Source organism: Agelaius phoeniceus, chromosome 8 (assembly GCF_051311805.1).
Source record: "Agelaius phoeniceus isolate bAgePho1 chromosome 8, bAgePho1.hap1, whole genome shotgun sequence".
In the NCBI taxonomy this organism is placed as follows: Eukaryota; Metazoa; Chordata; class Aves; order Passeriformes; family Icteridae; genus Agelaius; species Agelaius phoeniceus.
Window position 1 is genome coordinate 18,688,014 of NC_135272.1, and position 12,267 is coordinate 18,700,280.

At 36.3% G+C, this 12,267-nt stretch overlaps 1 protein-coding gene across 9 annotated transcripts in view; it reads left to right on the forward strand.

Annotated features, from left to right (window-relative positions):
- COL11A1 (collagen type XI alpha 1 chain) overlaps positions 1 to 12,267 on the forward strand; it is a 125,626-nt gene that overhangs the window by 24,728 nt on the left and 88,631 nt on the right. For all 9 annotated transcript variants that reach the window (XM_077182143.1, XM_077182144.1, XM_077182136.1 and 6 more), the window contains exon 5: positions 7,062 to 7,190. In XM_077182143.1, the coding sequence (XP_077038258.1) occupies positions 7,062 to 7,190 (129 nt within the window). The remainder of the gene's footprint in view (positions 1 to 7,061; positions 7,191 to 12,267) is intronic.

The following is a 12,267-nucleotide window of genomic DNA, read 5'->3' on the forward strand; positions in this document are numbered from 1 at the left end:
CTTAAGACCTAACAGAGTCTTTATGCAGATATTTCTCTATAGACACCTTTTTTCCTTCAAAACACCACACATCAGACCAATACCATAAATTTTTAGGCACTTTGCTGTAAACGAATATAACAAGACAAAACCTGATGTATAAGAGTCTTATTTAAAGCCCATGAAAGCTTTAACAGCGCAGAGTTTATGGATTAAATCCTTGCAGTAATACTTGTTAATAAAGGGTTTAGATTTTGATACTAGGCATTAATCTGTTCTCATGAAAAAAACAGTAAAACACTTGTGTGCTGGATGGGATTCCTATTTAAAGGAGCAGGAATGGCTGAGTGAGCAAGTGGAGCAGCTGGAGATAGGCTGGGTGCCCTGCAGCAGTGTGGGTGAGCCAGCAGCTGAGGACCTGTCCCTCACATACCTGTGAGCATGGGCAGCCCCAGAGTGCACGTGCAGATTTTTCAGGGGAAAATACTTAGAATCAGTGTTTTAGATATCAACACCAAAGTCGACAACTTGAGCACTGAGAAGTAAAAAGAAAACTAACACCAACCAAAAGTAAAGCAAAGCAGACAATTTTTTCATTTCAGAGGCACCTCATAAAAAATCAGGATTTCTTACAAAAGCTTTCTATTTGGCTTGTTTGGATTTACTTTATTCTTTTTTATCTCAAAGAATGGTGATCTGGTGTTTATTAATTTTTTACAGTATTTCCAAATTTATGTTCAATGAGCAAAGGTAAATCCAGTTTCCCTTTCTTCTTTTTGGAAGCAGGAGGGGGAAAGAACAAGAGGGCAAAGTTCTGGTAATTCATTGGAATTCAAGTTCATTTGCAAGGAATCTTCCCAAAAAACAAAGGAATGGTCATTTAACAAAACTGTCTGTAATTACACTTAAAATTAACAACCTGGGATCCAAGAATGCTGCATGCTGCATCAGCTTCAAAAGATTTAACAGATAGGATTTATTATCACCTGATTTATTATTGTGTCTAATACATTTCAGTTTTAAACAAGAGATGTAAATAAGATTTAAAAAATACATGAAAATGTAAGAGACCTGTAGGTCTTTTATCTAGAAAATAGGATGTCCTTGGGCACACGTGCACGCCTGTGTCTATGTACACTTGCTGTTGCATAGGCATTGTAGTAAAATCTAATCTCTCAGCCAAGAATTGCAGTTGACTTTGTGAACAGCTATGTGTGGAAGGTCAAAAATTATAATTGGCATATCAACCTATTTCCTAACTAAGCTGAATTTATCCTTCTATAAGCATGGTGTTCAAAGAATCAAGAAGACATTGATTTCTGTGGAAACTTTGACCTGTGCAGTATTCTGCTTTCACAGTTTATTGCTTTTACAGTGCTTCAGTTTGGCAGGCTCTAAATGTCTTTCTCCAGCTATATTGTACAATGGGCCTGGGTTATGGAATATTATATTAAAAGCTCCTGGAATTCCTCAATCCCTCAAATCTTTGCAGGAAGATTAAATGAATTCTGCAGCAGGTTTTTCTAAATTCTATAGTAATAATATCCATGCTGTCTAGACTTTTGTTCTTTGGAGTCTATAGCTGTACTGTCACATAACTAATTAGAGAAAGTTGGCACAAATACAGGTTAGGGTATTTGTGCTGATTGCTGCTATCTACTGAAAAACTCACTTTGTAATTTCAGGCTTTAGCCATAACATTAAAATGAAAGATATTGATTTTGTTCTTCTGAGTTGATTTAGTGCCTAGCACTGCTTTTGTTTTGCTTTTATCAAAATTTACGTAAACATCTTTAAAATTTAATTCTCCATATAAGCACATAAGACATAGTAACGTTATCCAGTGTGAATCATGAAGATGTATTTTGCTAATTCTAACCATCACACTCTAGTTGAAGAAAGTATTTTTGAACCTCAAATATATAAATTAGTCATTTAAGTAATTGCTGGGGATTTATTTCTTTGTTTGGTTTGTGTTTTTTTCTCCCTGCAGAGCTTCTGAAGTAATGCTTACCTGCTATTCCCTGGACAAAATAACTTTCACCTGGCAGGGTTATTGTTTTATTAAAATTCTTGTAAAAGAGATATCCCTAAATCTGCCCCTGAACTGTTTGACTTTCTTGTGGAACTAGACAACAACTAGACCATTAAAATTTTACAGACTGGAAGAAAACTGTAATTTCTGCACTGATTTCTTCGTACAGTTCCCTTACCTCCTTCTATGAATTCATACTTCTGCTATTTTAACAATGTGGCTGTTGATAATAGAGGTGTCTTTTTTAATGATGAACTTTCAATGAGGAACTTTTAGGTAATAAATAGACTATAAATGGACTACTTTATGGTTGTAATTCTCTAATACACCATATTGAGAAAACATTAGTAAGATTACCTAGTTAGAAGGAAAAGAGAATGTTTCAAGAAGACAGATATCTAAAACATTTTATTAAGTCAATTAAGGTAATAAGCAGCTATTAGCATTTATTGATATAACAATAATTAGTCAGGCCCTTGATGATTTATATCATTGAGAAAATCTGACACCATATCTAACTGGAATTTTTTTTTTGTCCCTATTTCTGCTGTGGAATCTCAGGAAGGCTCCAAAAATTTGGAATCACAGGTAGCAATTATTACCACAAGGCTAACTAAAGTGATAATTACATGAAGATGTAGCCAAAATTGGAAAGAGAACTTGTTAGTTTACTGCTTTCCTGCAAATTTGGTGTGCATTTCTTTTTTTTGCTATTCAACACTGGATTTTTCTAGTGCTGCACTGTTTTCATATCAAAGCTATTTTTCCAGTGCAGATACCTCACTTTGTGCATTACTGCTTTGAGTTTTTCAGCAAGTCCTGGAAGTGTACATGCACATAAATTTTCTTATTCCAGGATGTCACTGTGGAATGTCTGTGAGATTCACAGAGGAATTTTCAATGAATGAATTCAGCACACTCTTCTCATTCTTAGCTGGGCTGTTCCTTGTAGTAGAACAGTTGATGTGAGTGAATGTGTGTGCAGTTGTTCCAGCAGGCGTGAGTTCTACTGATTTGAGCATATTCTCCTTCTACCTCTCTAGCCTGGTTGCCCACATTGGCTCTGGCATGCAGCAAAGTGAATAGTTCCTCAATCACAACAACTCCTTTTAGTACTCTTGGAGGATTCTGCAAAGAATAACTTATCTGGTGGGGTACCTCTTAGAAGGAGTCCTTCTGTACCATGCTTTCACACTAGGTATAATTGGTGGACAAGATATTTTATCTTGGCTCAGGCAGATTTTATCATATAATCATGAGGCTGATTCAAAAGTGTCTAGTTTTAGCTATGAGCATATCTCTGAAATAAAGAGGAATGAAAATGTTCATAGACTTCAATTATTTTTATTCCATATTACAATGAATTATTGAACTGTGCATTGCCTTTGTGAGTTATATGTTGACTTTGACAACAACTTAGTGCCTTTTTCTAGAAGGAATTTAGGATCCAAACTAAATATTAAGATTTAAAATTTACTTCCAGACTGCTTGTATGGTTAATGTTATATAGAATACCTTGCTCATCTTTCTTATCTCTAATTAGCAAGTTACATTAAATATTTGACAAACCACTGTTAAAAATACACTGTTTTAGGCATTATCCGGGAAAAAAAATTGTTACAAGGCAGAAGGTTATGATTCTCAAAAGTGAACTAGGCTTTTAGAACTTTTTGGGGCAAGTTAAGCATGCAGTTTGTTACAGGTATTAATATGAAAAGTGGCTGTGCATGTCTGCCTGACACCTCACCACAGGTTCTCAGTGTCTGCCTTCTGCTGCCATCGCACTCACCTCTGACACCAAAGCATGCTGGATGACTGGCTCAGCAGAGACCTGGAAGGCTTTACCTCTATAGCATGCTACATAGCAACTTCCAACTTTGAAATTGCCTGAGCGGTCTTTGCCAACAGCTGTGGTCGTGAAATTTTCATAGAGAAGGGAGAACTAGTCTATTGACCATAGGCTTTTGTACTTCCTTTTTTTCCTCTATGCACTTTTCAGAGTAATTAAGGATGCTCATGTGTATTTGTACATTTTAATCTATTTTTCTTTCTCAATTTTTGCTCTCTCTCTTGCTTTCATCACTCTACCTCATGAGACTTCCTTTGTTCCTGAAATTTTCATACAAGAAAAATGATATGACATATGCATATGTGTTTAGATACCTCAGTATCTTTTTACAGGTCAGTTATTGGAATTCTTAATAACCCATAATTCAAAGTTCTCAGGAGTTGTGCAGGTAGATCTTTATGTGCCTCATTTATGACTCCAGGTCATGAAATATGACCAGATTGTTTGTAGGTTATTTGCAAGGAACTTTATAAAATTTTATTTTGGTCTCAGAAAGTCAAGCAGTTAAAATCAAAGAATTTGTTTGTAAAGTCTGAAGCAATTCTGTGAAAAATATTCAAAGAGAAAGAGTATAGATTTGTCCAACAAATACCTTAGAATGGTAACTAAATCACAATAATGGAATCTGCAGTAATGCCTGTGGAACTTCATGAGCTGGTGTGATTGACCTGATCTGAAAGGAAAATTCTTGAACTATTCTTACAGTACAGCCAATGCTTCACGGAACAAAATACTCAGGGAAACAATTTAATTAGCTAAGACAGAAAATAAAAAATAGAAAAGGAAAATGAATAATTTACTGGAATAATTTTTATAACACATCTTGAAGGAAAAAGAGGGAAATAAACATTTGGGATTCCAAAAGTAAAATCAATCAGTTCTTCAGTAAACTTCTCGCACATTTATAGCCAGTAGCAATGTATGTATTCTGTAAAAATTCATGTATTCTGAGTAGGATTTCTGAGGGCCTCCATCTATGTGGAGCCATGACAGGCAGACAGGCAGGGCTGGGAAATACAGTCAATGGATCAGGAACAGCTTTAACCAATTTAGGCACATTTAAGCCAAGTGGTAACAGCATACCAAGTGCTTCTTGCAAACACACAATCCAACAGAACTCAGTGCCAAAATTCCATGGCATTCAAGACCAGCACAAAGCTCCAGAGTACTGGCTGTATTCCTGGACCTGTGTTCTCTTAGGCTCTCTAACTAAACAGTAGTTTCAGGAGCTGTTTGGGCACGGCTCCCGCTGGCTGGCACTCTGCGGACACAGAGATCTGTCCAGGCACCTCAGACAGCCAGGAATGCTCAGGGCCAAAGAGCAAGACCATGACTTGAACTCAGTAGGATGAGGACAGAGGTTCTACCCATCCACCTCTAGGTGCTCAAAAGGGTCACTTACCTCTTTAGTCTTACACTTGCTTATTCTCTCTCATTTTTTCCTCTGCCTCACTTGGTTTTAATGTGATTGGTGAAAGGGCAGAGCGCTTTGGAAACACTTTGCTGGAGATGGGGGATGCATAGCTCAGGCTGACAGTGACTGCACAAAACCTCTCAAATCATTCCAGCTCTTGAGGGAGTCGTGGAAGAAATCAAAGGGGGAATTTTTCTCTATGTGTCCTACGTTTTGTAAGATGTCCAAATCAGGAAGCCTTAAAGGCTTAAGGAATTTACCTTAAAGGAATTAAGGTAAATAAAGGAGACAGTCCAGAACTGTTGACAGAGAAACAAACTGCTGCATTTGTAGTATTTCTGGAAGATTAGAAAAAAAATATTCTAAATCTAAATTAATCTGAGACACATGTGAGTCTATAAAAGTAAAGTGGGCTTAGACTACTGTAAAAAGCAGACATGTAACATATAGCCATTATGTGCTATGAAACTATTTCTTACTTTATGACTGAAAAATTACTAAAAAAATTGTAGTAAAATTGCAGATTATTTCTTGATTTATTTTTTTTTCACTTTGAGGAAATTTTGCTTATGTCTCTGTTTTTTCATTTTGAAAGGAAGGAATGTTGCAATTATTAGCTACTATTTAAAAATATTCTCCAGTTTTCTTAATTTGTTAAAGATTACTGTTATGATAGATGTAAAGTGATTCAGGAAATACTGAGAGAATTATGAATTTTCTCACCTGTAGATTTTCATCAGTTATGATATCTTGTCTTTAAAGACAAAACAGGCACAGGTATACTAACAAAGGTATTCATTTGCCCCTCTATGTAAAACAAAAAAAAATCCTGCTAGAAGTATATAAATCTTAAAACTCACCCCCTTGTGGGGAAATAGTGAGAGATTGAATTTAATGGGTTTTGACCAAGAACATGTGCCAATTTCCAACAAACTTATTTTTATGTGAGCATAAGAAGCTTCTGGATGACAAAATTTATAGTGGAAATGTTGGCAGAAGTTAACCTAATGCTGCCTAAATAGTACCACTATGTTAAGAAATACACTGGATACCAGACAGCTTACTGTGGAAAATGATAAACATTCAAGATCTCTGTAGGGGATCTCAGCAGAGCCATTTTTATTATGCAGAATAGTGGGTCTCTTTCTGTGATGTTGTTTTTATGCATGATGTATCGAAGTAGAGGCAAAACCAACATTTTTTAGCAGTTACATTTTTTCCAACACAATCTATAGTGTGTATTTACACAGTGCTCACTTAATTATATTTTATTCAAATAACTGTCTCTGCTACAGATTATTTTATTTTATTTTTTATTTTATTTTATTATCTCCTTTGAGACTGCATATGTGATGCAAACTCATAATTATACTGTTGATCACTTGCATGCTGAGCTGCATGCTGGTAATAGGAAGTCCCCTGAATTAAATGTTAGGAATTTAGACTGATTCCCAGTGTAGAAGTAAACAAACAGCATGAAAATCACAGATCAGCACTTACACCTTGTCACTCTCTCCTTTTAATACCAGGCATGATTTTAAGCTAGAATTTTGCACCTAGTTCATTTGGTATTAATTTGCATTGTTCTGCCATGTGAACAATAGTTGTTTTCCATAATAGCAGCAGAAATTAAGTGGATATGTTATTTATAAACACAGATGGAAATGTCTAAGCATTATGTGCCTGGTTTTGTTTCTGAATGCGAACTCTGTACTCCTGATGGACTGTAGACTACCTTTGGTTTTGTTATTTAATCTGCATATGCTTTCCATGCTTTCCTGCAGGGTGAGATCCAGCAGCTGTTGATTATAGCTGATCCCAGAGCTGCATTTGACTATTGTGAGCATTATAGCCCAGACTGTGACTCCCCAGTGCCCAATCCTGCTCAGGCTCAAGATCCTCGAGTTGATGAGGTGAGTAATCAGTCGTGTATTACTGGATTTATTGCACATTAGTGGCTGTGCTGGAGAAAAGTTACCCAAGGAACACTTCCAGCTAAATGGCGTGCATTGTTCTGGAGGTGAAGAAATCAGGTTGGAGGAGTGCATTCATTTTTGCTGTCCACTCATTTATGTCAAGCATTTGAAGGAACCTATCACCCTGGTTCTATTTGAACAATCATCATTCTCAGTGAAGTTAAATTGCAATTCTTTTAAAAAATTATGACAGTATGAGTTTGTCTACTCATGCATTTTTATTCTTCCTGTGTAGGTTTATAATGTTACTGATGCTGGATTTCAACAAATGCCACATTTGAAAGATGTGGGAGCTTTGAGTATTCCACAATTGTAAACTTCTCCTGTTAAAAGTGCCCTGTGTTTTAATGAGCTGCATGCACAAATGCATGTGCACAGAAAAGTATTTCAGCCAGTTCCACTCATAGGAGGTAAACCAACAAGGACAAAACAGAGTAGGAGTTTTTCCCAGAAACATGAAAGATATTTGGAGAAACCATTAGTCACTGTAGACAGCTCTCACAGCCACAAACTGAGTCATTCACCCAGGTCAAGATAGGTCCTCAGATTAGACCTCTGAGTGCTTGTATGTACTGCTGTACACATTCTAAGTACTTGCATTGAGCAGTGTAAAGGGAAAAGCTTTTCCAAAATGTAACAATCATAACTGGGCTCTGGACAGCTTGTATGCACACCATGTATGATCTGACTGGTTATTGCTACTGATTGCTCAAGAGATCAGCATTAAAAACTTGCTGAACTGTTTTTAGATGTCTGCTTTGGGCCTGTTTTGGGACTGAACTTTTCCTAAACACATGATAATGTTATTTGTTGTTACTATTTATTCTGACTTAAAATTATGTCAGCAGGGGATTCCGTCCCACATCCATTCCATCTGAGGTGTAGTTCAAGATGTGTCAAGTCACCTACACACAGGCAGAAAACTTTACTCTGCATTACAGTGTGTGGGGTCTGGGCTTTTCAGGAGGACCCCAGAGGACCTGCTGTCCATGCGCCTGCATACCTGGATCTCCATATTCCAAACCAGAACAGATTGAAAGCATATTGCTGGTAATTTATTCAAAAACAAACAAAAAAAAAGGTAGCAAGACCTAAGGTTTTTTACATAATTAAGTTTAAAAGAAAATTTTAATTTTGCTTGGGAATTTTCCTGGGCTTTGCTTTTATTTGGTTGCTCTTGGGTTTAGTAGTTTTTAATGTATTTTTCAAAGCCCTGTTTTCCCTCTTGGTAACACAGAGTTTGTGGGAGTACCTACAGAGAAAAATATAAAATCAAGGACCCTAATTTGCAATGTAACATTTTAAAATGAATTTGAAAGCAAATTGAAGAGCACATAATGATTAATAAAATGGACAACTGCTGTTTCTGTTTATTTCATTTTTTGCTGAGAGAGGTGATTGGATTATTTTGCTTAGCTTTCTGACCTAAGACACAATTTCTTCGTTGTGCTCCTTGTGTCACTTTGCATAAATATTCCCAGTGAAGTCAATAGATCTCTTCAATGTGTAATAGTGATCTAAAATAATTGCATCAGCAATGCTACCAATGTGATAAATATGAAATAGAATAAATGGCAGACTGAATTTATAGAATGATAGAATAGTCTACTAAATAGTAAATAATGAGCTTGTTGAGGAAGGCTACTTTATAATCTTTTGAGAAGCAGCCTGTCAAATCACACAGATACTTTATTTTAAGGAAATGAAAAAAGTTTTATTTAGGTACTGAAAGAATTGATAAAAGATTTTGTGCTGATTTTTTGTAACCTGTAATTGCAAAACTAAATAAGATGTTAAAAGAGAAAAATACATTTGCAGCTAGTCTATAAGGAAAATAATTGTTTTAAAATGCTTGATTACATGTTTTGAGGAGATTATAATTTTGATTAGTGATATTGATAGAATTTATAGACTTAGACCTCTGCAAAGCTTCTGACTTGTTAACATACATTGTCATTTTTTAAAGAAAGGTATTGTATGGTAAAGTACATGACAAAGAGATTTGAATCTGGGTGCCTTATTTCAGAAATTACTATAAACAATGAGCTGTCACTGAATTAAATTTTTAGTGGAGTTTCTTAGTAATTCTGCTAGAAATACAGAAATGTGTATAAAATGGATGGCATTAAAATTTGTCAGTCATGATACTGCAGAGCAGTAAACAGTCATGGGGACACAACTGAAGGCAATGTTACACACATACAAGCCAAAGAAATAACTGCAGGGCAAACATGATGAACTCAGTAGTACACTGCAATAACAGTCTGCATGCATGTGGTAACAGAAGAACCTTTCATCTGCAGCAGATTGTCCCCATCTGGGATACTAATCATGCTGAAAGACAGCATGGAAAGATTATTGTTCAGCTTGATTGGTTTCATGGTTTGATCTTCAATGTTTTCACACAAGCTCTTGTGGTAGGAAGAAGGAAAACTGGGCAAAAGGCTGGGCAGGATTGTGTCTTCAGAGTCTGGATTAAACCAGCAGAAGCTAAAAATATTTGTTGGGCACTAGCTTCAAAATATGCTGATTGTTCAAGAAGGGTAAAAGTTTTTCCCAAAATAGTACAATGCATGTCTTAGTTTGTGAATAAAGGGGTAAGAATTCAGATGCAGTATTACCTCTGCAGGCTGTCACTTGGAACATAGACTGCATCCTCACATATGTGGTTCGCTCACCTTATGCAAAGATCCAGGACAAAAAGAAAGCGTAGACAAATGGGGTGGGGGGAGAGGAAAGATCAGTAATTTCAATTAGGAAAATATCTACTAAAACTTGTAGGAAAGAAAGAACAAATTAAAGATATCTAGAGATTCATCACAAAGTGATGAATCTCTAGATATCTTTAGGCCAAGGATAGAGACCTTTCTGAAAGTTTGGGGGAATATTATTCATACTTTAGTTGCCTGTTACAGAGTGACTGTAGGAAGTTTTGAAGTCTCCTGCAAGTATGCAGGAGTTAGCCAAGGTGGTCTAATAGTCCCTTTTGGCATTATCTCTCTGAGCCTTTGAATTATTGCAGTCAGAATAAGAAACTGATACTTGGCTTAAAGATAAATTATGTGATTTCAGAGCCTATTAATGTGTGTTTCCAGCACTGATTACAAAACCTAGAGGAAGTGGCTGACTTTTCATCAGTAAAATAGAAAACTATGTTTGTGAAGTTGCATTTAGGAAGATGAATAGGATTACTCTTGAAATTGCACACTTCTTTAGTCTCCTTGCAAACTCACAGCCTAGTAAGGCATTCAGTCTGAAAAGCTGGATATTTCTAGACCACTAAAGAAGCATCTAGAGAGAAGGATTTAGGTAAAAAAGATACTGGTTTAAGGGCATAAGTACTTCATTTAGCTGAATGTAATCCTTATTGCTCTAGGCAATTCTTCTTTCTCCAAAGGAGCAAATAATAAAATACCCAATGTTTTAGGTTTGGGGGCATTTCTTTCAATAGCAGTGCTGATTTAAATGAGTCATTTTCTGAATTTGTTTCCACCATATTCCCTCTTTCCAGTTCAGCTGGTGGAATTGTCTATTGGAGTTTGTTTTGGGAAAGGTCTAAGACTTCATCTAGACTAAAAATAATTACCAACCATAAAATTTGAAAATATATGGAATACATTGTCGTGAATTTCTATTAAAAGAGCCTGAGAGTACATGTCACATCGCTGCAGCATCAGAAATAAAAAATTTGCATTATAAAATGTTTTGAGTTTTTCACATGGCATTTATGACCTTCACTGTGCTCTCATATATAAATTTACTGGACACTGATTTGTAATCAAATTGTCTTTATCAATTATACCTTAAGTGTTGCATTGAGATTTCCTTTTTCTTGTTGCATTTTCTTTTTCTTTTGCATCACATTCAAACTGCAGTCTGGGGGTCCAACAGAGAGGATTTCAATACCTACTTTTTACTTACAGGATCTCTTCATGCCTGAATCAAATACCAAGTTTACCCCAAGCAAAGTTCAGGAAGAATCAAACATCTCACAGTCAGATTCACAAAATAGCAGGCTGTGAATAAAGATATAGAACTAGTCAGCCTAGAAAAGGAGGACACATCTTAAATTCGACCCTTGTGGGCAGGCTTACCCAGCTGTGCTGTCCTGTTCCCCACGATATTCTTCTCCCTCAGCAAGGTCAACTCCTGCATCCTCACTTTTCTCTTCCTATAATGGATGATCTGAGCCTTTCAAGATATAAGCTTTGGACCTGATTAGGTCTTTATATTTCCATTTTGATTCAGTCAGTCCCTTTCTGGACTCAAGTGACTGTGTTACGTGTCTAAACAAGATTTATTTAACTGGGCAACCTCTAACTACCTTTTGTGTTCAGGCTCTGCAGAATGTGTTGCACTTGGCTGCTGGCCAGGACTGTGGGCTCTGTGTGAGCAGTTCAGGTTGAGCTGTTGGGATAGATGCATGTGAGAGCCCTCCCTATACAGAAGGCTTCTATTCCCCTGGGATTTGTTCATCAGACCTAAGTGTCATTCAGACTGAAAACAGGAGAGCAGTAGATTAATAGTAATATCCGAACACTTTACTATGTTATTTATTGTCATTTATTTCCATCTTCAAGACATGTTTTAATTGAAGTGTGCATCAGTCTTCCTTGTTCTTGCTGGTGAATAGCCAGGTATAAATCTCTGTATCTTGTCAAGGTCAGAGTGATGACCTCAGAAGCTGGCACTACACAAAAAGGTAGTTGTCTAGAAGTTCAGGAATCTGGCTTTTTTCACATTGAATGTATGACTTGGTTTTAAGGATCCCATATGGGTTTGCAATTATATTTTAAAACTATCAACACTGTTTTTCTTAAAGATACACACCTATGCATTTCTTATAAATACCTTGTGAACAATCTGGCCTCTATCCTGTCTTCAAACCCCTTTTTACTATAAATGGAAATGTATTAAATTCCTTTCAGGTTCAATCACATATGCTTTGTCAGCTCCCAGAAATTAGAGAAGTGACAGACCTAGCCAGTCTTCATCATCCTTGATGTTGGGCAGT